General features: G+C 40.4%; 3 protein-coding genes across 7 annotated transcripts; all 3 read right to left on the bottom strand.

Annotated features, from left to right (window-relative positions):
- Positions 1-605: 605 nt before the first annotated feature.
- Positions 606-4,294, bottom strand: cfap161 (cilia and flagella associated protein 161; the record flags this gene model as incomplete). Its single annotated transcript, XM_080474796.1, has 8 exons — positions 606-789; positions 1,216-1,289; positions 1,457-1,579; positions 1,727-1,762; positions 2,817-2,898; positions 2,999-3,216; positions 3,320-3,409; positions 4,223-4,294. 8 exons carry the CDS (start codon positions 4,292-4,294, stop codon positions 606-608), a joined length of 879 nt encoding a protein of 292 aa, XP_080330922.1.
- A 1,146-nt stretch (positions 4,295-5,440) lies between these two features.
- cers3b (ceramide synthase 3b) lies at positions 5,441-10,407 on the bottom strand. Of its 5 annotated transcripts, XM_080475201.1 has the most exons (13): positions 10,387-10,407; positions 10,194-10,307; positions 9,665-9,701; positions 8,680-8,856; positions 8,113-8,230; positions 7,196-7,314; positions 7,052-7,109; positions 6,886-6,936; positions 6,690-6,782; positions 6,401-6,529; positions 6,152-6,258; positions 5,907-6,060; positions 5,441-5,817 (listed from the first exon to the last, which is right to left on the bottom strand). In XM_080475201.1, the coding sequence occupies exons 4-13, from the start codon at positions 8,850-8,852 to the stop codon at positions 5,698-5,700; spliced, it is 1,122 nt and encodes a 373-aa protein (XP_080331327.1). In that variant the 5' UTR covers positions 8,853-8,856; positions 9,665-9,701; positions 10,194-10,307; positions 10,387-10,407; the 3' UTR covers positions 5,441-5,697. The 5 variants fall into 5 exon arrangements, with proteins under 5 accessions (XP_080331327.1, XP_080331328.1, XP_080331326.1 ...); XM_080475202.1 differs by lacking the exon at positions 10,387-10,407 and having other exon boundaries at positions 10,194-10,364; XM_080475200.1 differs by lacking the exons at positions 10,194-10,307; positions 10,387-10,407 and adding an exon at positions 9,889-10,127.
- A 1,215-nt stretch (positions 10,408-11,622) lies between these two features.
- Positions 11,623-27,395, bottom strand: ano2a (anoctamin 2a; the record flags this gene model as incomplete). Its single annotated transcript, XM_080475208.1, has 27 exons — positions 27,355-27,395; positions 24,024-24,193; positions 23,616-23,939; positions 21,885-21,980; positions 21,562-21,734; positions 21,308-21,362; positions 21,163-21,214; positions 20,967-21,022; positions 20,757-20,804; positions 20,437-20,501; positions 20,050-20,184; positions 19,820-19,980; positions 19,304-19,386; positions 17,939-18,013; positions 17,792-17,848; positions 17,174-17,248; positions 16,314-16,515; positions 15,367-15,478; positions 15,224-15,281; positions 15,029-15,129; positions 14,734-14,897; positions 14,475-14,627; positions 14,211-14,263; positions 13,653-13,831; positions 13,284-13,389; positions 12,385-12,967; positions 11,623-12,281 (listed from the first exon to the last, which is right to left on the bottom strand). Exons 2-27 carry the CDS (start codon positions 24,150-24,152, stop codon positions 11,623-11,625), a joined length of 3,954 nt encoding a protein of 1,317 aa, XP_080331334.1. The 5' UTR covers positions 24,153-24,193; positions 27,355-27,395.
- Between the last annotated feature and the right edge of the window lie 221 nt (positions 27,396-27,616).

The raw sequence follows: 27,616 nt of genomic DNA, 5'->3' as shown, positions 1-27,616 counted from the left end.
TTTGCTTGTCTACTATATATGGATAACTTAAATCATTAAAAAAAAGAATTGAACATCTGAAATCCCTGTCCAACGTCAATCCACCTCAGCCTGGTTTCTCAAAGCATCATTTATCTGTGTTGGCTCATACAGGTGATGATGACAATGTTTGTATCTACAGATATGTGTGAAGCCAATTTACGGCCATTATTTGATCTACTTTAAATGTGTAAAAACTGGGTGAAAGGCCTTTTCAAAATAACTCCCTAACCCACAAACCAAAGTCATGAATATCTTAGATGAAATTTCTTAAAGTGAAAATTTCAAACGGGATAAATTATGTAAATTTTGACTTTCATTTGTAGTGTGTCACGACAGTGTCTTGTTGGCAGTGACGGTGTATCCCTCCCTCTGAATCGATGTACAACTTCACTCTTTCTCCACAGTGTCCTAATGACTGTGGTTGGTGCATACATATCACACATATGACCCTGGTGAGATTCCAGCAACGGCTCTCCTTCCAATAAGAGTAACGATTGCAGATTCAAGCAAAATTTTTTTTAAATGTATTTATCTATTTATTTTTTTTACAGTGTTTGCACATGTTAAAATGGGTGAGCATTGGATTAAGATGACTGGTTTTGTCCTGTGGGCTCCGTGTTGCTAAATCCTGCAGGCGGTTGATGGTTTAGAAGTGCACTCCCTGCAGGGTCAGAGGTGCACAGGACCCAGTGATTCTTGTCCCGTTCAGCCTTGTGGGAGTCCAGGAAGGTGTGAGCTGTTACCTCATACTCTTTTCCGTACCTGGTGCTGCAAGAGAACAAGTGGTACACACTAAAATCTATTTTTACCACCGGGCATTGAAAGGTGATGTTTGCTGGCATACTGGAGGTTTGTTGTCAATTTAAAAATATACTGGTTATTTTTGTGACAGTCACGATGGCTATTGTGTTGAGATACATTAGTAATGCTTTTTGGATCAAGAAAGCTATTCTGTGCTTGGTTGGATTACTTTTTTTCTCTCAGAACAATGATTCTTGACACTCATATGTCCCTGGAAATCCAGTTTTCTTTACAGTTTGAATAGTGCCACTTTTGCAGGGAACATGCATTTATAGGATGAGCAACAGCAGAGCATCTGCTCTGTGCTCTCAAAGAAGCTCTTTGTCCTTATCAGGATTAGACTCAGTATCTGGTTTTTAATTGTGACAGTGTTTCAGAAGAAAAATGGAATACCAAAGGACTTGATCTTCTAGGACAGCAAGGGCCCCGTTCGTTTTGCAGTGTACAATCAGCACCTTCACATTAGCCTGAAAAAGAAAAAGAAGCTCTGTTGCTCCATGCATGGGAAATTTCAGCGCCATTGACTTGAAGGAAACAGAAAGCCTGTTGGTAGCGCGCTCATTGAAATATTTCAACAACACAAGTGGTGCCGTTGCAAATTGAGAATGGTTTAAACATACAACATAAGACTTACAGTTACTGGCTGACCTTCCTGCTCAAGCCTGGTCAAAGGGTTTAAGTAAATTATCTTCCACCAAGACAGAAAGGAGCAGCTCTCCTCCAGGTTTACTTCTTGGAGGCGGGATTTCTTTGCATACTGTTGAATAAGTCGTAGAAAAGGGACAAAAGTTTACAAATCAGTAAAAAGCACAAACATAACATTGTCACACTCTTAAATATGAAAGATTTTGACTTGTATGCGATGGTAAATGTCTCTTCAGTGTTGTAACTTTCAAAAATGTACCTTTACAAAACTTTGTCGGTCACTTGTTAAGTAAAGCTGAGGAAAGAAAAAGAGCTTGTAAGTGCAGAGACAATAAAGCTCAGTCATAGATGAGTTATTAAACACCAAAGGTCAAAGGCAACGTTCATCAGCGGCGTGCCAGAGATGAGAACGATCCCATGCCGCACCCCTCAACACACCTCAGTGTGAATATGCGTAGCAATGCTTGTAGTATACTACACTTTGCCTTACTATACAAAATGTTAGGTCTTTGTCTGGCAAGTCACTTTTAATTATCAAAAAAAACAAAAAAAAAAACAAGTAACGACTACTAACCAGCTCCTCCACACATCACATATATACAGTTCAATTAATTTGTGATATGTAATGTAATTCAAGAGATAACAATGTTAAAGAACTTCCAAACATCCTAGAGCATTTTGGACTTTCTCAGCATGTCACAAGTTCCACAAATAAAAGAGACACATTATCGATTGTTATTTTCAAAAGATTAAACATTTCTGACGTTATGATGAATGATTTTACCTTTTCTGATCATTAGTTTGTTTGATTCAAAGTCTCCATTCTACTTTGTTTGATTCAAAGTCTCCATTCTAAGCTAAGAGAAATCCATGCATGCACAAGGAGAACAAACCAATTGCTCATAAAGCTCAGCCTGGCCTCAAAGCCAGAACCCTTTCACTAAGAGGTGAGACTGCTCACAATTAGAGCTCTGTGCAGCCCACCCAGTATTGAGCCATCCATTCATCTTCTATACCACTCCATCAATTTCCTACCTATCGGAAAATAAACAGTCCTAGGACGATCAAGCCGTTAGCTACTAACAATAAGTGAACAACTACAGTTACAGTTCATTCTTGCTGACACACAGTTTTCCTATATTTGTGGCCCCACTTACTGGTATCACATTTCCCATAATGCATCTCTCTTTTTTTTTCTGACCATCACTAGTCAAAGCCATAATCAGTGAGACTCTGCAGACTCGGTTTGCATCAGTTTCCAAGAGCAACTGAAAAAAGACTCATGAGTTTTTTTGTTCATAACAAGTACATACATTAAATTGTGAATGTACACCTGGAAGTTGACTTACTCCCATGGCAAAGCCACTTGTTGTTTTCAGGGAGAAGCTTTGCCCGAAGTGCAGCGCCGATCCTTCAGGACTACCGTCGACACTGCAGGAACACAAACAGTTGCGCAGGTTTAGGTTTAGCAGCCTCGCTAATAGTGTCGAGGTTCACACTCATGCTGTTCTCGGTGTGTTTGTGTGTTTACCTGGTAATGATGAAGGCTGTGCGAGTACAGGGCTGGATATTTCTTCCTGCGCTGACCTCACATGGGGCTTGAATGCTTGGTGAAGGAGTCTTTGTCAAGTTGTCAATGTCTGCGTTTATGCTCACTGCAGTACGTTCCCCGTTTTCTCCTCCCATGTTCACCAGCATCACAACGTCGCCAAAATGCAACAGGCCATCATTTGTCAGAGAGAGATTCACCTACACGTAAACACAAGAAAAATCCAAAAACAACAACATCATGAAGACTGTAATTTCAAGCAACAGGGGGATTCAAAAGTTGATTTATTAACATGTATCTTACCGGTTTCAAAATATTCTCTTCGAGGAGGTCTACTTTGTGGATAGGAAGCTCACCCGTTTCTTTTTTCTTCAAATATTCCTTCATTTTATCCTGGAAGGTCATTGATACATAGTGTGTGTATAGATTATATAATGTGAGTGAAACTATTAAACACACCATTTATAAAACGACAATACGGTCTCTAAACACACTATTTCATCATTTCAGTGTCAAGGTTATTTCCTTGTTTGGCCCGTTTATTAACATCATTTCACACTAGGGGTCGCTGCAACACAGAAGAGAATGCGTTCATTTTCATATTCTTATTTATTCAATTCATTCGTCAACCTTGAATTAACCAGTCTCAGTGTTTTATAATGGATGTGAGGCTGAGGTAGCACTTTGAGATTTGTGCATGTAAAGTCAACAACAAATGGATTTCTTACTTCCATTATTCTTAAGGACTGCAAGAGATGCAGCAAGATGATCAGAAATTATACATTTTACACCCTTAACAGAAATAGAATAAAATGAAATTCAATAATAGCTATATAATTATCATTAGGTCCACTTTAAGTCACGCCTTAAATCCCATATACAGTAATGTCAGTCCACTGATTCCATCTTCTTGTCACCATGACTGATGTGACAAATGTATCATGTCTAATTTTTGGGTGCTTGTAGCCATCTTTGCTTTCTAAAGATTTGAAGTAACTTCTTACAAATTCTCTGCAAACTAATCTTCATTTGACCAAATGCGAGTTATATTTTATCTAAACCTTCCGTACATATCTGCTGCTGTATTTTCAGTGTATGTATGCAGACTGGAGACTCACTTCTTCTAAATTAAATCTGATGCACTTCTGCATCATGACACGTTTTTTAAGATAACATAATTTGTTAAAGGTCATTTTTAATACAAACCTCTTCTAATATCAGCTCCTCGTTCCAGTTTCCAATCTTCACACGGTTCCTATAGATCCCCTTTCCCGCCATCGTGAATATGAGCCTAAAAATACTTTCGGACAACCGATAACTGACGATTAGAAACCAAGAGGCTGCCTTTAGTTGTCAACTTGTTTGTGAAACGGTTGCCATGGGAAGCGATCTCGCCAGTTCTCGCTGTTTGTCACGAGAGGGCGTGTTGATGCTTCCTGTTCATTTTAGACGGTGGTTCTCACTAAAACAATATAACAATGAGTGGATTATTAATTAATGATAAGTGACCATATATCTAGTTCTTGGATTATACGACAGCTGCTACAGGAGAGAGGAACGAATTATAGGACAATTCAAAAGAGTGAAGAGAGAAGAAACATAAATAATATAATATAATATTCAGAATTGTGCCAAGATATAGTGTTTTGTTGGGCTTTTAATGTAAAAGAAGTGATTAGAATGGGTTGCTGTTTATAGTATTATAGTAGCAACATTAATACATCACTGAACATGTTTGGTTGTTTTTTGTTTTGTTTTGCTTCTGCAGGCAGTAAGTTTGATTAATATTTTATTTTTAATAGTTTGTGATAATGATGCATTCATTTATTTTGCATGTTATGTGCTATTATTAGCAGTAGTATTAATGTGTGTTGTATTAACTAACTTAATTAAGGCGAGCTCTCATTCACTGGAACGTCACTTTTATTTTGAAATACGTTTGCGTATGTTCTTACGGTAATAATGCATGGTGTATGGGCGCACCGCTAAACAGAGCTGTGGTTTTTGAAGTCGGGGCTGGCTTGACATACATTTTTTCAATCATTCAAATTTGCTTTATGTTAAAATTGTATCAACTGTTCAGATTTTGAAAAAAATACTCATATACTCATAAAAACTTCAAATCCAAAGGTTATTATGTCAAGATTTCATTGGTCGAGCTGACTTAAGATGGAATTGGGCTGTATGTGGTCATTGAATTAAAATTAGTTTAACACTCCTAGTCTAGGGTGTACATGGCTCAGATTTTTTTTTTAAATAAAGATGTAGAGAAGATGGGTACATATAAAAACGAAAAATAATGTTATTTTGTGCATATCTCATAAATAGAGATGTTGTAGGGAAACACCAGATGTCGAAAGTTACATTGTTGACTTTGTTTCAAGTGAAAGCATTATATCTCTGAATAAAATGGCACACGTAGTCACGTCACAAGCTTGTAGTACATGTATTTACATACATACATCAGGTGGATCCGTGTACATTAATTACAAGTAGAATAAAATATGTTGTTGTAGTTCTGAATTCATAAAACTCCAGAAACCATGCCACTTCATATAAGTTCATGTGTCATCCTTCACAGTTCCTTCAAGAACAACATTCTCTGATCAAGTGTATCTGGATTTTTATATGCAAGTCGATTATGTCTCCTGCATCATTGTTTCAGTCTGTGGCTCGCTCTGTCAGTGACCATTGGCCCTGTCTCTGGCACCGGAGCCGTTGATGTGACACAGTTTGTGATTTTGTTCCTTCATTGTGTCACTGTCATCCTCTTCTTCATCACTCCTGTCATCACCTTCCAACTGCAGGAACAAAACAAGCCAGTGAGTAGAGGTACAATATGAGGATTAATCTAAGAGAAGCAACCAAACAAGAAATATGTGTTACACACCTTGCCGAAGAGGCACTTATTAAGCATTCGCAATATCAGAAAAGCCCAGTAGACGTGGAGCATCAATAATACCACCAACATGACGTTGAAGAAGTAGTAGCCAAAGAAGGGCGCATAGAGCTCCACAGGGTACACCCATGTACAGTGAATCAGCCTGTAGACATTATGCACACATATTATACAAGCACAAGTCACAACAATCGTTATGAGGCATTATTCTGCGTGCTTTACGTCATCGCACTTACCAGAAGGGAAAAATACCAAGTCTTGTCGCCAGAAAGAGAATCGTAAACACCACGAACATGCTGTTAGCCGTCTTGTGCCATTTAGCATAGTTTAATACTTTTGCACCCTACGAAAGGAAAATGGAGAAAAATCACTAACGCTATTAATATTCTGAGCTACATATTAGAATGATGTCATGATGGAAGTTATCAGCAGACTCACAATGTAAGTACCACGTGTAGGTAAACTATTGTACCTACAGCACTGACCTCAAGCAATATGTCAGAAGAGTCATGAACGGCCATGACAAGCGTTCCAATACGGATGTAATTTGAAATCCAGGAGAACGTCAGAAGAGTCAGTGTGGCTATATGATGAACGACTTGCTCCTTAAAGTCCTGCACACATTAAGAAATGTTTTTAAAGATGGAACACTAATATAAACAACTCATTTTATACAGAAGTACAGTTCTCACAAAGCGTCAAAAAACGCAACAATGTGCATAACGTGAATTGTAGATTCAGTCGATTAATGTCTGTACAAACCTATAGACTTACTTTTCGCTTAACATCAAATGTCAGACTAAGCAGCAGAGAAAGATAGAAGCCCATTTCCAAAAGGTAGTACCAGTATTGTGATGGCAGCATGGTCTGCATTGACATGTAAAGCACAAGTAAGTAAGCAAGTACATACACGCAACATGTATTTATTCATCGTGGAATCCATCCTAACGACGAAGATAAAAGCACTTACCTGTTGAGGAAATCCTGCCCAAACCTCCCTCAAATTATAAACCCAGGGTTTCTGAAGAGTTTGAAGGAGAACTTTAAAAACCTTGTGAGTTTGAACTTGAACAATGTCCTCGTACATATTTTTTGCACAGTACAAAAAGTAAAAAAAAAACAAACCTTCTACTCACATCATAGAGAGCTAGGACTCCTCCAAAAAATGCGGAAAAATAAAATGCACATCTCCAGCTGTTGACAGGCAAGAACATTGTCATAACATATTTTCACAATGGGACATGTTCTCACACAATTGGCAGACATAGACTGACACACACCTAGCTTCACAGAATCTCTTTTGAAGACCCGGTCGTTCCTGGTTCCTCCTCCTCCTGAACCACACCTCAACCCTCCTCTCTGGCCAACCCGTCTTCTTACATAGTGACCTCACATCAGCCTGAGACACAAGATAGACCATCTAATAGTTGCACAGTATTCACATATTTCATGCACAAATCAAAGGAAAGATATGTCTCATGGACTTCTTTGGAAGAAGTCAACATTTGTCTGTGACTGCTACAACTGTGTTTAAGTTTCTCTTGTTGCATCATAGAAAGGATCTCTTCAATCCAGTGTTTCAATAAGGAAGGTCTCCCTGAGTTCTACTGCATTAGAATGAGCCTCTGTGCCATCAGTGTTAAAAGGGTATGGTTTTTCTGAGGTTCTCTTGTTCCAAAGATGGTGATTATAACATCAGGCTTCAAAAATGTCTGTCACTAAGCTGCTTGGAGAAATGCATATGACCTTAGTGAGCTGTACGTAATTGATTTGTCGGCCATCAGGATTAATGTTTGGGTTTATTGTGGCCAGATTCTCTCATTTACATGTCAAGATGTTCTGTGCCTGAATCTTCTATGTTGGTATGATCAACTCTTAGAGACCCTCTTCTTTTCGTTACAATCCAGCTCAAGTATGATATTCAGTAGGCTACATTCTGGGGTGGTAAATCAGGAAATAGGTAAATTAGCAAATGTTTCCACAAATGACCAACTCCTGAGAAAAAAAACCCCAAATCATCTGTATGAGGATTTTTGGCTTTGAAGCCTGTCGTGTTACATTGTAATGATGTCATTATTTCAAATCTGTTGTTTTCAATTTCAGTGATGAACTGCAGTCATATCACATTTTATGTTTCCGTAGTGGACGACTTTTAAACATTGTGTGAACAGCATCAAATTTGTTTCTCTTAACATACCTGGGAAGGACGACGGGACTGGTGGCAGAAATATTTTTCTAAGATGAGGTTTGGTTCTGCTGAGAGTCGAATCCTATCCCGGACTCCCCAAACATTGGCTAATGGCCTTGCCAGGTACCTGAAACAGCACAAATAACATTGTTACCCTGGTTCTTAAGACTACTGTAACATTGGTTTAGGCTTGTGCAACATAATCCCCGGATCCTGAAACCAGATGATTGAAGGAATTCTTTAGAGGAGCTGAAAGGAATTCACAAGACCCGAGGATGATGCAGAGAGTTTATTACAGATGAAACTAAGGAGGACTTGACATTCCAATTCTGAGAACCCAACCTCAGAGGAAACATATTCATGAAGAGACCCAAATCATAAGAAATAGTCAGTGTGTATCAGGATGTGTGCGGATGCTTTGAACTGTCTTTCACATGATGACTAAAAAGGTGAAAGTGTAGACGAGTGATCAGACGACATGAGAGCTATACGGAAGATTGACAGTGCTCCGTTTTTCCTTCTCAGCACTGCTAAACTTACCGACACACAAGCCCATTCTACTAAGCGTATCCTCACCTTTCAAACAGGTATCTGATTAGAAGCAGGCAAAGGGCACAGGGTAGTATAGCGTACAGATGAGAAGCTTTAGCATAGATTCGACCTTCGTTGTCCTTTAAATGGGACCAGGACACGTTCGCTGGAAGCCACAAACGATCCCACCACAGCCACTCACTGACTGTCTGCAACATGGTGCTGGCAAAGACAAAAAAAAAATACTCAAACAAAAGCCAAAACATTGGACTTCTTTTTAAAACCAAGACTCAAGTTGTTTCTATATATAATTCTATATTGTCTGTGTGTGTGAATAAACACAGATCTGTGTGTTTCAGGACACAGGTTGATGAATGTTAAAGGAATGAAGTCATATGTCTGGAAGGTATTACGCTTTTTAAGTTGTCTTGCACATATGGGAACGTTTTTCATTTTTGCTTGCCTCTTCTTTTTTTTTTAGATTCATCAAATAATTAGTAGTAAATCAATAAGTGAGAGGTGTTTGCATAACCTTTAATTGTACAGATGATCAGCGGTCTTAAAAAATGTAAAGCCATCACAGTAATAAGTCTTTTCACAAGACTGATCGCATTCTGACATAGTGTCTGATCCTGAGATTGTTTTAGCCAAATTTAGCTTATGATGTCTTTAGTGTTTTTTTTTGTTGCTGCATTGATTTTTCACTGCCCAGGGAAACCAAGGAAGTGACTAATATGTGGATTGCGTACAGCATTAGATACCAAAGGGCAAGAGAGATAAAGAAGGGTGGGGCGCAATTAGAGGAGGCAAAGATTAAAGTAAAGTCACTCCTGTTGTGAACTCTGCCCGTATCACAGTGCAGATAAAAAGTGTTTTTCAAGCTGTGAGAAAACTACTTTTAAATGTGTAATCAAAGTCTGAAGAAATATATTTGCAAATAGCTGCTCTCGCTGATGAGTCTAAGCCATAGCACCGTGTTTGCAAAAATCAGGGGTAATTAAATAGTCAGCATGGGAAAAGCCATACATACCTTTAGGCAGTGTTGCTTTGAAAAGTTCCAACAGAAGCTGAGGCAGACACAAAAGGTCTGATGAGTGTGAAAAAGTATAGACTAAAGAAAAGTGTGTGTGACATCCAAAACTAATCCTGCAATTTATCTTTATTTGAACTTGACAAATATTTAAGTAATAATACGGTTTGCTATAAATGACTTACATGAACAGTATAATCGAGCAGACCTTCACAGACACTCACCTTTTGTAAGCCCAATGTGCTGGTTAATCTCCTGGGACCTGTCTGTGTGAAGCCAGCCTGCTACTGATACAGTTCACATGTGTACTGCAGGTATCCACATCAGATAACGGCACAGTTTGACAATACATGTGCACTCCTACTGCTGTGATAGAGATACTCTTCAAAGCAACCATGAAATGTTAGGAGAAGGCAAATATTGGCCCATGAGGTAATGCTTCTCCTGTGCGATGGATCTCATTGTGTGCCAAGAGGCTTCGGAGCGCATATTGACTTTTTTTTTGGAAGGCATGTGTGTGGTCACTCACCTGGTTAAAAGGAATCTTCCCTCCCACTCTGTCTGCTGTTGTGATCACACCCTAATAGTGGCTGCAAGTGTATGAAGGTTAGGAGAGCCGAGCAGGGGGAACATTCAAACGCCCCTAGAGCATTGAGCATTTTTAGTTGTAAATAGTAAGCTCCAACAGTCATCCAAGTGTGGGATTGTTTGCGCACCCTCACCTGCAAGAATTCCCTTGGAATGCCGGGAAGCCCCCACAAAGGCTCCATTCAGTGGTGGGACAGGAGAGGAGGAGCCAGGGGAGAAAAGAGGAGCTCTCATAACACAAAGAGAGAGTCGGACATCTCTCCGTGTATATACCTACCTGGGTTGATGACATACATATTAGTCCAAGTAAAGCGACGCTGAGAAAGGTAAACTGACATAAACATAAACAAAGCAAAATCGAATCTCTAGCTTATATGGTACATTTTCTACTGGTTTCTGTGATTATAAAGAAATGCGTAACTGTCAGATTGGAGAGAACTATAAAAGCAAAGCAAGACATTTAATGAACATCTGTGTCAAAATAATAAACTCTGATGTTCCACTACACACCACAGGGAGGCAATGAAGGCCATATATTCACCAATTCTGATCTGCTTAGCATCATCCCATTAAGATTTACTACTGAGAAATTATGAATGTTGTGTTGTTGATGGCCTTATAATACCAATTTAGCTCAATGTTGCATTCCCAGAAAACAAAATATAAGATAATTCTAATTTTATTAACTTTGTTCTTATTCTGTGTATAAGTAAACATAAACGGCAGTCAACATAATTCTCCAATTTTTTTTTATCTCTCCTGTCACTGGCAAATGCAGCAAGACAGAAATCCAGAGACAAATGTCAAAAATATTTGGTTCTTTTAATATAATTTTACATATTTTATATATCAAAACCTCTAAAAATGAATAGTAAACGAGCATAACTGCCAACACTAGTCGTGATGAGTATATACAGTATATTCTTTTTCCATGGGTCTACAAGGCAGCACTGCTGCATCTGCAGGACTGAAAGTAACAGAGGAGCGGTGACTATTGAGCTGTGGGCAAAGAAACAACAAACAAAAAAACAACAACACACTCCTGAAATGCGAATATAAAATACAAAGAGCTCCAGTGGTGTTTTCATTGGCTGTGGCAAGACGAGTTTTCAAGCAGTCTTTCTCTGCACAGTCAAACAATCCCATTGTCAGACTCAGTCCTAAACCAGGGAGTGATATAAATATCTCTGCAGATTAAGAGGATAAAAAAGATTCAGGTTCAGTCGATCTGGATGGTCTCTCCTCAGACCCCAGGTATATGCAGATAAAGAGGATGTAAGGAGGGGCGCGGCTCCAGGCACAGACAGGAGAAGCTAATCTCCTCCCCCTCCCTCTCCTACCCCGTGTCCCTTCTCGCCCGACAGCTGTCCTCATACTGGTGTGTTGCGCTTCAGTTCACTGGGGGAAGGGGGGATGCGGTCGCCCAGCTGTGTGAAGCTGGTCGAATGGCTAGGCTTTGTGGAGTGCTCCTCGGGACCCGGTACTCTTTGCCGGGGAGGCAGTGTTGAGCATCGGGTTTTGCCCCTGCAGCGTGGCTTTTGAGGTGGAGGGCCTTTCAGCACAAATAGTTCAGTTTGGGGTTTGGGCTGTTGGGCCTGTTGAGGTTGTGAATGCGTCGATGACGCAGGTGTCTGTGGCGGGGAAAACGGGTCGGAAGAAGCAGATGATGAGGGGCCCAGGGGAACCAGTGGCGTGAGCGTGGCCGGTTGCTGGAACTTTGTGAGGCTGGTGGAGTGGCTGGGCCGTGGCAAGCTGTAACATGCCTCAGCCCCTCTGTGGCGGGAAGGCAGGGTGGAGCAACGGGCTTTTGCCTTGGAGCCTGGTTCTCTGGGAGGAGGAGCGATTAGTGAGAAGATCCTAGTTTCACTATCTGACACTGTGATCTCTGATCTGGAGCCTTTCAGACTATGGGATGAGCCTCTTTGAGATGATGAACATGACACAGGTTCCTTTTCTTTCTGGCATTCTTGTTTGGAGCCTGAGCGAGGAAGCTCGATGTCTGTGGCTGCGCTTGGCGTGGGGTCATCATCTTTATGACAAGAAACAGAAAACACACAATACACAAGTAAGACTGACTGATTTCACAGACAACACATATAAGGATCCTAAAAAGTTTACTTTTTTTTTCTCACCTAAAAGACCCAAGTCGTCCATGAAGGAGTCCAGATCCACTGTGAAATTCTCCATCTCGACCTCCTTCGCTTCGTCTTCATTATGTTCTTCATCTCGCAATCTTCCCTCTTCTTCCTCTCCTCCTTCTTGCTCTTCACAATCGTTTTCATTCTTTTCCTTCACCTCTTCACTCGTTTCCCTTTCTCCTCTTTCTGGCTCCTCATCTTTATCTTTATCTTCACCTTCACCTCCTCGCGCTGCATCCCTATGTTCTTGAACGGATTTTCCAATATCTGGATCGCTATCAATCATTTGTTTATCCACATCGATCGCAACCCCGACTTCTCCTTCCTCCTCCTCCTCATTGTTGTCAACGTTATGCTCTACTCGCTCTTCTGGTGGTGCCTCCACCACAATTTCAATGTTGGAGGGTAAGCAGGAGATGGAGTTATTTGGGGATTGAGTTTTGGCACGTGCTTGTTGGTCGTGATTCAGCAGAAACTCCATCAACATCATACTCTCCTTCTTCAGCTGTTCCCGCAAAGATCGTGGAACATCTGGGATCATCCAGGCCACCAACATGCTCAAGAACATTGCAAGATTCTGCGTGGGGTGGGGGAGGGTGGGGGTGGTGAGAAAAAAAGCAGTTCTGTTCACTCCATTCACACCCTCCACCTTCTACATTATACTACCAATAATTAATATCAAAAGGGACCTTTGTGGACTTAGATTATGATATATTTGGGCCACACTGTAGGACAAATCATACGCTGATCTGATTTTATCGCACATTTCAAGTTGAGTTTTTTGAAAAAATTCAGCAAAAACAGAAATGGTGTCATTCATTTTGCTCCACTGTGCTCGTCATACAGACATATAATTTCTATTGTACAGAAGAAAACAAACAAAAGAGTTATACCTGGAAGAATATTACAAAGGCCAGCTTTGCTGCCAGGACAGACCAGTACTGTTTGGAGAACGTGTAGGCATCTTGTTCCCATGGTGGATCTCTGTAGTCCTTATACCTGAAAGTACAAATGAAAAAAAATAAAACAACCAGCCATGGTCTCAGCGGAGGATCTTACATCCGCTTGAATGAACATGGATGAATATCTGGTCATTCCTGGAAAGAGCTTGATCCGTAAATCCCTTCAAAGCAAGTCACTTTGTGTCGTTTCAGACAACTACAAACAAGTTTCCGATTTAGGTAAAGTAAGAGTTAATCTGCTGGGCTGAAGGATTTACAGAAGATTCCATGTAAGGCCAAGGTTAAGAGAGTCACTATTACCTGCACACGGTGACTCCAGTGATGAGGGTAGTCATGGGTGCTGAGCCAGGTGGAAAGTTGCTGACATTGAAGTAAGAAAGTGAGTGCTCCGTGTAGCCACTCATGGTGCCGTTTACACTGTACATGTACTGGTAAACCATTCGTGGAACGAACTCGGATGTGAAAGAGATGACAAACGCCTGAAAAGCCAAACAAAGAGCAGCATGAAACAATATTAGTGAGGAAATGTCATCCTGATCCACTGATGGGTTGCAAATGCTTGAACTTCCAAAAGTGCCCAGCTTAAAAACATCAGAGTATACAAATAATCTAACAAAAGATTAAAAGATGGAAAAGCAAGATTGGATTTTGACTATGACATTGAATGACTCAAAGAATGAATGAATGAATGAATGAAAGAATGAATGAATGCTCTACAGACTGTATGGAATTGTTTTTCATTCCACTGGTCTCAGAAGAATATGATGATGAATATGATGACTTCATAAAGAGCATCTTTGCCAAAAGTCCAAGTGAATGAAGACACACGCACACACACAGACAGACCTGTGCACTTACATTGGTAATGACAGAGAACTTGCTGATTCCAGCGAGAATGTTGAACCAAATCCCTGCAGACAGCAGGTGCAGGAAAAAAAGGGACAGAAAAGGGAGAGGGAAGAGTGTCCGTTCATGTTTATGTGTGAATGCGTTTGATGTTTGTAGTTGTGCAAAGGAAAGAAAATTGAGGAGTTAGTTAGAGAAGAAAAAAAGAAAGTCACAGGATAGTTTGTTAATGTTTAGACAGAAACAGAAAGTGTGTGTGTGATGTGACTTTTGTACCTATGTCTTTACACCTGACAGCATCGGGCCGCCGGATCTCGGTAACAAATTTTGAAGCATCGAGGCGAATCTCAATGACATTGTTGAGCAGCGCAAATGCGGGCGCCAGCGGGAACGAGGCCACGAACAAAGTCACAAACCCGTACTGGATCACTGCATGCATCAACACACACATGCACAGCGCGTTAAAAACCACATTGTGCGACTGCAGCCCTTTATGCTGTATAGAAGAAGAAAGAGGAGATCAGGATGAACTCACTCATTTCCATGTATTCTGGACTGACGCCTTCAAAGGGTTCCAGGGTGAAATCTTTATCAAACTGCTGCCGAGGCCTCTGCTCCTCCGTTTCATTCTCTGCAGATTCTGCCGCTTTTTTTTTCCCTTTTTCTTCCTGGTAAGTTCTATACATCTTTTTGAGCTTCCTGCAAATGAATGGTGGATCTTAAATTGCGTTAAGAGTGGAACAATTTAAATGAATGAAACAAGTGAAATATCAACAGTTTTGCAAAAAAACATGCATCATCTGTCGAGTAAAATGCAAACATGTACATACGGAACGAGAATCTCAAACACATTGTTTTGAATCAGCTGTTTCCCGAGCATGATCATGCTGAGCTGGATGCACAGTTCAATGAGGCAGCCTGGAGGAGCACACTGCACGACACAAAGCGCACATTTGCTTAATATTCAGATGCTCTTTTTACCTCCCACATACATTATAATGCAGAACGGGTGTAGATGAACTTACTTCCTCCATGCGATAATCTCCAAAGACGTAAACATAATCGCCAGGCCGCCCAGCAAACCTGCATGGAAGCACACAAAAATCAAGGAATGAATGACACTGGTGGTGGAGACGAAAGTGAACAAAAAAAATGTGCAGACACTCACCTGCCCTTGAAGAAGGCCACATAGAAAATAGGTGCAAAGGCGTTCATGGATTTCAGGAAAAATGACTTAAAGATCAGCCTTTCCTGAAACTCTTCCTTCGTTTTCGGAAGCTCTGTTGGAAGGATAACACATTATTCATATTAGCATATTTGATCTTACACTGTTAAAGTTTATTTAATCTCTTTAGTCTCGTTTAGGATTCAAACTAAAAGACACAGAAGAAATATTAATAAATTAAGTTTGTAAAGACATTTTAAGGACTGTTTTGATAAAACATGGTGAACAGCAAATCTTCATGCAGCATTTTCCTATTACTGATTGCCACAGTGGATCATTTTATTAAAATACTCTATCTAATGTATCCTCCTTGCTTAAACTGCCTACGTGAGCTTCTTCGTCTCCCCTTTTCCTGGCAGCTGCACTCTCAGCATCCTTTTCCCGACATGACCTTTATCTTGCTGACAAACGTGTCCAAAAATCTCAGTATCGTCTCTCGAGCTTTCCCCCTAAACTGTTCAACATAAGCTGTCCCTTCGAAGTACTCATTCCCATTCCTGTCTCTTCGGCTGACTCCAAATGAAAACTTCAGTATCCTCAGACAGTAGCATCACCAAGTGAGTACTTGTCCAATATATCTTGTCAAATTCTAGGGAAAGCCAGAAGACGTCCCGTCTCCAGTATGGATGAAAGTCATTGAGGTGAGGTCCGGCTCATTCTTATGTCTCAAAGCTCACAACCTGTATGTACTTGTCTTTCAGTGCAAACTACATAATTGAAGAAAAAAATATTTTGCCTTAAAATGCACGTGTAGCCACATGCGACAATTTATTTATAGTCTTTGTTCATGTGACATTTTTGTCACTTGATTGGGAATTTGTTTCACATTCGCTGAAAAAGTCGGATGAATAATTAATTAATGGTTGACTTTGTCTCAACCTTTACAGTACCGAGCTCGGTCAGCCATTCAGCGATTGCTCCATAGACCTCCTCCAACACCAGAACCACCAGCATGTTGAGGATGATGCCTGTGGTGGTGACGGTCATCCTCACGCTGGCCTTGGCTTCAGGATCAGGGTTCATAGACCACACACTCAACATGCAGATACGGTAAACTGCCACTCCAAACACTGCTGAGAAGGTCACGAAGATCTGAATGGACAAAAAAACAAACAAACATGCAAACCACTTTAAATCAAAATAACAGGATTCTGATTGGAAATCTTCATTTATGACATTTCTGTCTGATCTGACACTTTTGTATTTTAAATGCCTGTCACTTTTGATATCATAGGTATCTTTCCACCTTCTGTACCATTTTATACAACTTGGTGTCACAGAGCTCTGCAGCTGATCCCAGCTGGTTGAAGGCATTGAGGCATTGTACACCCTGGACAGGTCATCAGCCCACCACAGGGTAAACACAGTCTCAATCCCACCTGCAAGCAATTTAGAGTTACTCATTAACCTGAAACGCATGCGTTTTTTCAGCCTGTAGGAAGAAGCTACAGTACCTATAGAAAAGTCACACATACATAAAGAGGACATGCAAACTAACAGGAAGGAAACATGCGATATTCTTGCTGTGAGAATGTTGTTCACAAAACAACTGCCCGGACCTCTAGTTTTGAGAAGATTGACAAAATTGTGTAAATTAATTGGCATAAAACGGTGGAAAAATTAAACAGGTTTTTGTTCAATTGCTGATATTGTGAAACATGAATACATATGTCTGCCCTCAGCTGTTATTCAACAGGATTCTTCAGTAAATTTTGGGATTAAAAAAAAGTGTGGAGAATGGATGCATTACCAGTAATAATAAGGTGGACATGTTGATAAGATAGCCTTGCAGGTGATCTTCAATGTCCAATGACTCAGGCTCCTGCTGTAACCAAAAACATGCATTTTAATTGCAAACAAGGGGTGTGTACACACATACACACACACACACTTTAGCGCATGCCTAACAGTATGTGATATGCATTACTACTGAGCACATGTTGTGCACACACACACACTGTTGTCTGTCAGACGGGTGCATGTTTGCCATCTGAAAGGACAGAAATCCCCTCCCCTTCTTCCTCTCTCTCCTCCCTTTTTTCTCCATCAGTAATCTGGGCTAATCTCAGGCAGGTAAGCAGCTTTGGACTCAGCCACTCACTGTAAGAGGGGTGGTTCTTTATATGCAACATAAACTCATGCGCTCACAATTGGACTGTATTAATGTCATCTTAACTCATATTTCTTTTTTAGGGCATTTCTTTTTTTCTTTTTTTTGAGTTTAACTGTGGTTTGTGTAAACTAAAGAGACATATATCCTCTGGCAGTCAAAATAAAGTTGAAATCATGTCAATGTAACATCCCTGCCCTCTCGCAACAGCAGCTCTGTCTACAAAATGTCCTGTCACTCAGAGCAGTGCAGTGATACCTGGGAGGCCAGCATCTGGTCTGTTTCTCCATCAACACCATGTCCAGCTTTAGTTAGCTGCAAGAGCGTCAAACCAGGAAGTATGAAAAACACTACATTTGTGTGAGAAATGTTTATTGACTTTGAATTTGAAAATTAATTTATTACCTTCTTTTTAGACTGCGCTTTCATTTTGTCTTTCTTCTCCTGCAGAGCTTCTTCGTATTCGGGCCTCATCTCTTCCTGCAGTGAACACAAACAGATATGCACAGATGCACATTAAAGTAATTAATCACATCTACTATTGCAACAATATCTATATCACACTATATTATTGTAGCTGTTCAAATGTATATGATAATGTGACTGCAGTAGTAAGTTATGACCATAAACACAGTTCTTCATGGTAAATCTAGTTCCTGTGATGAAAAGAATTTCTATTCTCATCCAAGAGGCTTTGGTTTTTAATGACCATGTGGGAGATCAATTTTGACTAATGTCAGGTACAATCAGTCAAACATTTCAGATAAAAGAATTAAATCTATTGAACCATTTAAACAAATAGTGGCATTGACGACAAGAGTTGGATATGTGTAAATATGTGTTCCTCTAATATGTGATGGGATGAACAAAAATACAGTATAGTAAATTCACATCTCACCAGCACAACAATGTACAGTACAAAAAGCAATAAAACTAACGTGAAAAGGGAGGACTGTAAAAAAGAAGAATCAAACATCCAGCACAAGGAATGTAATGCCACATCATTTAAAAAGTTTTGATTTACCAAAAGTAAATGACAATAAAAACTGTGTCAACTGTACTTGAAATTTTTCACTCGGGACAAAAAACTTCTGTGCAATGGATGAAGCTTAAATACATAAATAGAGTGCATCTTTGATCAGATGCTGGTTCTCTTATTGTAAATAGGAATATGGAAACTTTGCCCACCTGGACTCGCTCCTTCAGCCAGCAGAAACAGACAAATGAAAGACAGAGACACATAGTTGTATTAGGTATTGACTGTTTATGTTATGACCCCAGGTGTCATCTTATCCACCGTGCGCCCTTTAAGAACAGACCAATCTTATTACAGCTCCTCACTTGGTAACGCCTTGTTAAAGCATGCATGTACGTGGGACCAAGTGTCTGTGTGTGCTGAGGGGAGGGACCTGATAGAAGACACACGATAATCTTCAAAGCAAACCAACCACGCATGTGGTCACGGCCGGCCGAGGTCATGAGGTTAACCCTGTTACCCTAACCGACTTTAAAATAGACAAGAGATGAAAACAAAACCTAAGAAAATATTTAGTTTTAGAAAAACAAGTGAAGGCTGTGACAGGGTCCGTTCTTGGAACTCGTGTGTGTGTGTGTGTGTGTGTGTGTGTGTGTGTGTGTGTGTGTGTGTGTGTGTGTGTGTGTGTGTGTGTGTGTGTGTGTGTGTGTGTGTGTGTGTGTGTGTGTGTGTGTGTGTGTGTGTGTGTTCTACAACAAAGACATTCAAAGTTATTCTTGAATCTATTACAATACCTCCTCATCCTCCAAACTCGTCAGGTCCCAGGAATGCTTCAGATACATTTGTCGCCTTTTCCAGTGTTCAAGGAATAAAGCAGCTACAAGAACGAACACAAAGCAAGATAGCGACATAAAAAACCATTACAAGCCTCAGTTATTTGTAACATATCACTGATTTTGCTGTTACCTAGGGAGCATTAGGTTCAAATGTTGTGAGGGTGAATTTGTGAAAACATATATTGAAGGCTGCAGGTATCATGCGCTCTCAGGAGCAACATTGTGTGTAGCGGAGAAGACACAGCATGAAGCGCAAAATCTAAATATTGGATGCTTTACTGCATTTTGCATCAATGGACATGAGGGAGTTGATGTTAATTAGAAATGTTTATACTATCACTTTACATATCCGGCTCATTCAAGATCAAAATTGCTGTGTGTGACCTTTTAACCATTCAGTAGAACTGCGATCTAATTCATGTTGCGGTACTAGCTGTACCATGATCAGGAAAGTGTATTAAAATGTCTAATTACCCCACAGAGACATGAAAATGGCAAAGAAGACAGTGGCTCCATTGTCAAACAGGTATGAGGCTCGGGTCTGCGAGCACACTGTGCTCAGACGCCAGTAGTCACACACGCCGTCGCAGAGCGGACACATTGTGATGTTCAGGTTGTCGTTGCAAGTCTCCTGACTGAAACAACAAAAATTGTTTATGGGGAAAAATGGAATAAAAGCAGGATAAGTGCACACTGGTACCCACCTTGGCACATTATCATCCACAGTAAATATGCCGTACAAGAAGACAATGATGCCCAGTACAGAGGGAGGGATGAGGAGCTGAGTATAAACACCCAGCCAGGCAAAGTACAACCCAATCTGTTCACCAAAGTATTTCCTGCAAACACAGAGACAACATTCACATTTTGAAATGAAACCTTTACCAGGAACATTTATTCTCAATGATTCAAAACAAATGTGTTCTGACAAAGTCTTTCGTGCCCGAAATTTACCTGGCACACTATGTAAATTGGTAAAATTACTATGTTATACTTAAACAACTACATAACATCATCTGTAATACAATCATAGGAGCAACCCATAAATACATATGTTGTCACAGAGAAACACATTTAACACTATTCAATACCTAATCAGGTCTGCGGGCTGGTATTTATGCATGGCTCCATAGTTAGCCCATTCTTCATGGAGGAGCTGAAAGTCAAGTAAAAATACATAACAAATTAATAAATATATCAGCAGATCACAAATCTCAGTTAAAATATTTCCAAGATGATATGCGATGGATGAGAGCTTGTAATCAATGTGTTGGACAGTTAAAAGTCCATAGTGGCCTCTAACAGTGTTATCTGTTCGCAGAAAAAGAAACAGCGACATTATCTAAAGGTATTCAACAAGACACATCCTGAAATTTCCAATATATCCCTCATGAGACGTCACTCAACTCACCTGTCTGTCATTCCGCTGATCCCGCCGTCCTCTCCTCGTGAACGACCCCTAAATAAAAAAAATTAAAAGTCCAGATAACGTGGCTAAATGTGCAAAGCATGCCTCTCTGATTGATTCTTTCTCCATAAACATTCAAACTACAAACGAGATAACAGCAGAACACAAAGGCTACACAACATCCATTGTGGCTGCTATTGTGGTTTTACTCACATCATGCAGGGGGAAGGCAGAAACGTAGACACCCCGAGCCAGTAATGACTTGATGCCTTGATGACATAAAAAAGGATCATCACACAGAGTCACTAATGTTGCCAACACAACGTGGAGCAAAATGATAATGACCATCAGCGTGAGCTGGAAAAATATGGACAAAAAAAAAATGTGAACAACCAGAATCTGATCTCACCAGTAGTTTGGCAAGTGCGTCTGCAGTTCGTACGTGAAATAATCTCAGCAACCTAAAGATTGGAACAGAAGGCGTGGTAAGAAACAAGTGAAGTGATGTGAATATCACTCACAGGAAATGAGAAGTTGATTGTTTGAGGACTCACTATTCTGCTCCGAGTTGCATTGTCGAAAACTGTTTCTGTTGACTGGATGTCATACCTGCCGGAAATTACAGAAGGCAGAAGTGTAGACATAAAAAAAATTATTTCTTTTTCTTAAATATTAAAACAGATTATTCAAACATGCAAGCTAAAATGTTATCAGAACTCCACCATGTTTAAAATGTTAATATCAAGGGTGTTGAATCTGTGCCTCGAGTCAAGACGAGCTCTGAGAGGAGGTGAGTGTTTTTACTCACAGATTGAGCTTGTCTCTGATAAAAGGATGCTTGAGGGTTTTGAAGCGGGTATGCGTCTGTGAATCTTTCTGGATGTCAAGGTCGGGGACGTCTGGTTGAAATGGCGTGTTGAGTTTGGTGACGACAGTATCCCATATCCCAGCGATGCCCGTTCGTTTCCGCAGTTCACATTTCTGCTCCAAGGCAGTGAGCATGAAAAACAACCTGATCAATGCTACTCAATCTGACCAAGGATGTAATTTGTCATTGCTGAAGAAAATTAAAAGAAGCAGCTCGAGCTGGCATTGCAAAATGAAAGGAAAGTGACCGTGTGAACAGCTGACCTTTTTCACTGCGACCTTGATCTTCTGCAGCTCCGCTTCTCGACTGAGTGTAGACCAAGGGATGTGTAGGCGAATAAAGCTGATACCATTTGCCCTCTGCACAAAAACACACACACAACACCACAAACCGAGCGGTGTGAACAAAAATGTCCCACACTGAAATCACTAGAATAACACATCCACTCATTTGAAAAGAATTTGCTTGATTAACATACAGATGTCTCAAAAAAATATTTTTAAAAGACAACAGTAACGCACTCATATTTTTAGATTTATTACAAATAAACTGAAATATTTCAAGCCTTTTTTTTAATTCTGTACAAAATTAGTGAATCACTTCAATCAAAACTATAGCATCTCAATAATAATGGTCATTAGATTTTCTTTTTAAATGGAAATTTGAGTCGACATGTTATATATGTAGAAATAGCTAACAATAGAGTTAATATTTCAATGATGTTACAAAAACATTTATAGTTTTTGAGGTCCATAGCTAAATATTGTCAAATCAAATATATGTGAGTCATCATTAGCATCACTTACTTATTCAGACTAAGCCTCTGCTGCCCTCACATTGTTTGTCTAAGCATCTAATTACTACTGGCACCTTCCTTGTATGAGCCAAATGAGTCTCTTCTAAACCTGTTAGTGTGTTACTTTGCGGTGTAAAGAGGCTCGTTTGTCGGAAATCTCATTATGTCAAGACCATCCCGAAAGAAAAATGTAGTTAATAACTGCTGAAATAATAACTGGAGGACTCCATAATGCCGCCAATGGACAGTTTTGATCGTGTGAGAAAAGACGGATAATAGAGCCGTCTTTTCTTTGGCTTCTCGTTCACGGACTTCCAGCTTGCTCATGTAATCACTGCAGTGAACACAGTGTTTGGACTCAGTGCAGGGCTCAAACACCATCTGCTATATATCTAATGTGTTCCTGCCCCGTTTCCCCAAGGATGGTTTTCATCCTTGATAGGCCTTTCAGATGTTTTGGATATTAAAGTTTGGCCGACCGTTACCAAAAAGACATTCAACATCCTTATTTTAAAGACTACATATGATCGAGTTCATTGTTTTCTCACACAGATATTTTTTACAGTACAAAAGCAAAAACAATGGAGGTTGAATTAAGAAAATTTGAATGTGCCATCCAGCGCATGGAAAACTGACAAGTCACCGCCATAATCATTTATGTGCCAGCACATGCACTTCCGAGTCGTGGATCACTGTCTAATAAGGCCCTATAATCTGGCGTTTGGCTTCACGCTTACATTCACTAGTCTTAATCCTCGACTGAAGCAGGAGCTGATTTAACACTCAAGTTTCACACAAGCACATACAGACAGACACAAACATGCACACAGCCTCACAATTGTGTATGACCACACGCAACGGGCATTTACAAACACACACAAACATTTATACATTTGCACATTTCTGTGTGACAAAAATGTATCGCATACTTGCTGTGTCATTAGTCATTATTTTTACTGTATCATCACATTAAATTAAAACCATACCATTCGAATACAGCGCTGATATCAAGACATTCTCTGTTTAATTGGAGTGACAGCATGTCTTCCGCCCTCACGGGACAGGTTGAGCCTCATGCTTAACCTGTTTGGCAGCAGTCCAATCGCAGGATTTGTAAGCACATTGCTGATGGACAGTTCAGACTCACAAATACAGAGTCAAGTGCAAAAACAACACTCAACAAAAAGGAAATACAAACCTCCTTGTCCCGTTCGATCTGCAGTCCGGCCTCCAGCAGTCCTTCTTCGAACTCCTCCCTCATCAAAGCCTTTTCCTCCTCAGACAGCTTCGACTCCTCCACATCTCCTGCTGGTGCACTTGCCTCCCCTGACTCTGCTTCTGTTTCCCACTGACCAGACACTGGTATTGGCATTGGGAAGGGGATCGGTATACTCCCATTAGATGTAAGGGAAAGACGTGGCCGTGATAACCTCCTTTTTTTGTATTTGTAACAAAGTACATAGTCGACTTTTCTCTTTCCGTCAGCGAAAAAGAGCCCAGGGCCGAGTTCGATGCCGGACTCCTGACAAACAAACATGGACGATTATACTTTTAAGTAATGAGACTGGATGATTTTTAGGGAAAAGAGCTGGAAGGGCAAACATACCGGAGGTGGAGGCTCATGGCTGTCAGGTGAGTTGACAGGGCCTCCATTGGCGGCGTCGAGCCCAAGCCCGGACAGTGATCGGGCCAATGAAACAAGCTTGTCTGAGTGAAAGGACGATGACTCACTCATTGCTGTTGTGAAGGCTATACCCTCTTTTCCGTTTCATCCCTCTATTGGAACAGGAAAAGCAAAGTGGGCGTTTAGTGTCACCGAACAACAAACCTCTGCGGCCAGTATCTTTTGGTCAAAAGTTTCAATCAACAGTGGAGCCATTGAGCCATGGACTTCCAGGAATCAGATTTTAGAACAGAATACGCTCTCTTGATAACAACTTCCATAACATTATGAACGTACAATGGAAGTAAAAGTGAAATCCTCAAGGAGCAATAATGAAAAAAAGAAAACTGAACAATTATAAACACAAACATTTTTGGGGGGAAGAAAATTGTTATGAAGAGAAAGCACACAGCAGTGGCCGTTTCAGAATGACAGATCAAATCAAAGCCAAAGTTAAGCTGTCTTGTCTGTTTTTTTTATTTTTTTACCCAAATGAAGCTGTGGGCTCAGATTAAGCTCACACTGCAATCTAAGCGACACAGTTTACAATCTGCTGGGGTAATTTGGTGGCTGGACTCATTCTTTGCAGCTGAAGAATGAACTGGTGGGAATGAATGACTGAGCTGATTTGGAATGGGTGGGAGATGAGGGATCGAGTATCACATCAAGCACATGTCAGTCCACAGACGGCGATAGGGGAGCCAAATAATACACATTGACATGGTTAGAATCCCTATAATTTTGCAGCTCATGCTCTCAAATTTACATTAACTGCCCAAACTTGGCAGGATCTTCAATCACCGATAAATAAATATCTTGAAAATTTTAATAATTCTGCATTTTTTAAGTGTTTTAGTTTCACCAGACAGAAAGAAGAAAGCAACAATGAGTCCTACATTTGTAGATGTGCTGTGCTTGAACAAGACATTTCACTACTTTCAATAATTGTGAAAATTGTTCTTCATAATGGTTTAAAAATATTGATATTCACATCATGTGGTCACTTGATGCTTACTTCGCTCCCTTTAAAGCTGAGATAGAAACTTTCCAGGTTTTAAATACGTCCCTCAAGAAGTATTAAAACATTTGATTTAAAAAGTATAGTTTCATTTTGATGGTTGCACAAGATGGAGCTCAAGGAGACATTATATTTGCTGTAAGACCAAGTAATTATACCGTTTGAAATCTCATATGAATGACAAGGTGGTACAAGTTTTGAAGCGGTTGGTATTCCACTCTAAAAGTGCTGGTGGAGGTTTGAACTACATGTTCTGCCACACAGACTGACACGTGTACTGGAACGCTCTCAGACATGCAAACACAAACACACTCTGTATGTTACGTGTGCACAGCAACATACAGACAGATTCCATAGGCCCGACCCTGATCCCTACCTCTACACATCCACAATAATCCAATAATCAAGTGTTAGCAAACACAGAATCAAGATCGAAATGGAGAATATGTTGCTTAGAGTTCAAGAGGTCAGCCACATTTCTACAGTGTTTGTCCACCTGCTGGCTTGTACCTCCAGAAATGTCGCAACGTTTCACTTCTTGTAAGGAAACGCTGTGAAAACCCGTGAATATTTTAAGGTTTCAAAAATGTCTATATATATTTAGCCATGTTTCTGAAGAGTAACAAACAAAAGCAGTCTATCTTTCATATGCAGCATCATACATAATCTACATGTCACATACTATTACTTAGATCATTAATTTATAATATTTTCTACACCAAAAGCTCGTGCTTTTGCTCTTTGGTAAGATAGGTTTCTTGTCAATGTGCACAAACTTAAATACATATTACTGACACACCTGGTGTGAATCTGGGGCATCATTCACTGCATCTATAGTATACGACACTGAAATAGTCACTGACTATATATGCTTTCACGCTTTTGAATATATTCTGAGCAATCAGAATGGAAAAATAACATTTTATAAATAAATTTACTTTGACTGATATCAGTTTTTATTTATTAAATCAATCAATATTGATCTAATATAATCAAATATAATCAAATATTATCCAGCACATTAGGCAGAAATCCCTATGCCCGTGAAAAATGCAAAGCGACATGCACCATTAATTTTCTTATTGTTTTCAGGTGAAATTCGCCTCAGACAACAAGTGTTTCGTGTTTAATTCCACATCCTTTCACTACCTTGTTTTAAAATCGCATAAAGACTGCAGACTTCAGTAACTACTAACTCCTTCTCTTCGTGAGTCAGCAAATATCTTGCAGTCCTGCACGCTTGTTTGCTCTTATCCTTCCCTCCCTCATGTCTCTCAGAGTTCTCTGGTTCGTCAGTCTCGCGCATGGTAATCGATGGCACTTAGTAAAAGGTTTCATGTTGAATTAAAGAATGACTTGATAGCTTGGGCCTGTCCTCGTGAATGCGTGCAGTGTTTTAGGTTAAGTTTTGTTGCACAGCTATAAGGTAACAATTAGGGACAACGAAACGCAACTTTGTTATGCTCGCCAGTCTTGTTGTGCCAAAGTACGCACAAAACACGAGCGCAAACGCGTGCACGTCTGAGCGCGAGGCTTAAAGGCCCGTAAGCCTGCTGACAGCTCAACAACAGAGGCTGGAGATTCAGCTGCACCCTCACCCTAACCTTAACTGGGCAGAGGGCAGCAGGGGTGGGCTTCTAATTCGAACTCTCCTGTATTCACGCCAGATTGCATAACGCAAATTTTAAGTTACTTTTGAAACTGGGAATCATTATATAGTGAATCATCAATCAAAAACAGAATTTAAAATGTAAAATGCTGTTTAAAATGTGCTTGCCTTTAAATTGCACAAGGGCCACAAACATTTTACGCAATGACTTCGCTTTCTACTTTCTTTTTTTTTAAATAACTGAAAGCAGAACATATTCAATCATGAGCGACATCAAAGTAATTATTTTCCATTTTGACTAATTAATCCATGAGTATTTGTCACGAGCCGCTTATTCGATAAATATGTGTTTGATTAAATGCTCGCGGGCGCAACAGTTGTGCGCACGCAGATGGTCGGATGGAAAAACGCCCTCTGCACTCCCAACCACAGCAGACAAGAAGAATTCGGATCGTACAAGCACTGGTAAAGGTAAAGCGTTTTCTGGTACCGTTTGCGACCGCGGCAGCCCGTATCCCTCGAAAGACTTAATGTCAAAGCGCGAAAAGACGCAGTCAGTGCGTCAAGGGAAGAGAAATAAGTTATAGAGGCCGTGTGCGCAGGTTTATTGACACTTCAGATCAAAGGAAAGTGATGAGTGAACTCACCAGTGCGCGTAGAGGATCAGTTCTTCTCTATGGAGATGAATGATAAGACGCGCGAGGTGCACAGCCTGAGGGGCTGAGATGGTGGACAATCCGCGCGCGCTCCCGGAACCCCTGGCTTAACGCGCGCGCACATCGCGGCTAATTCCCCGACCGTCCCATTCCGGAGGGAAGGAAGGTGTGATGCAGGTCAGCGCTCACTGCAGGAGCTGTGAGTGTTGATAAACCAAGAGGAAACAGATTGCAGGTCGCCAGGCTGCACAAC

This window comes from Lipophrys pholis, assembly GCF_963383615.2.
Source record: "Lipophrys pholis genome assembly, chromosome: 11".
In the NCBI taxonomy this organism is placed as follows: Eukaryota; Metazoa; Chordata; class Actinopteri; order Blenniiformes; family Blenniidae; genus Lipophrys; species Lipophrys pholis.
This window is presented reverse-complemented; position numbering and strand designations above follow the sequence as displayed.

Coding starts and splice junctions, on each gene's coding strand:
- cers3b (XM_080475204.1), bottom strand. CDS start 8,852: ATGTTGCAGACAGTCAGTGAGTGGCTGTGGTGGGATCGTTTGTGGCTT. Junction 8,231..8,679: donor ATCAGATACCTGTTTGAAAG/GTGAGGATACGC, acceptor GTGCTGTTTCAG/GTACCTGGCAAGGCCATTAG. Junction 6,061..6,151: donor CTTGGTATTTTTCCCTTCTG/GTAAGTGCGATG, acceptor TAATGTCTACAG/GCTGATTCACTGTACATGGG.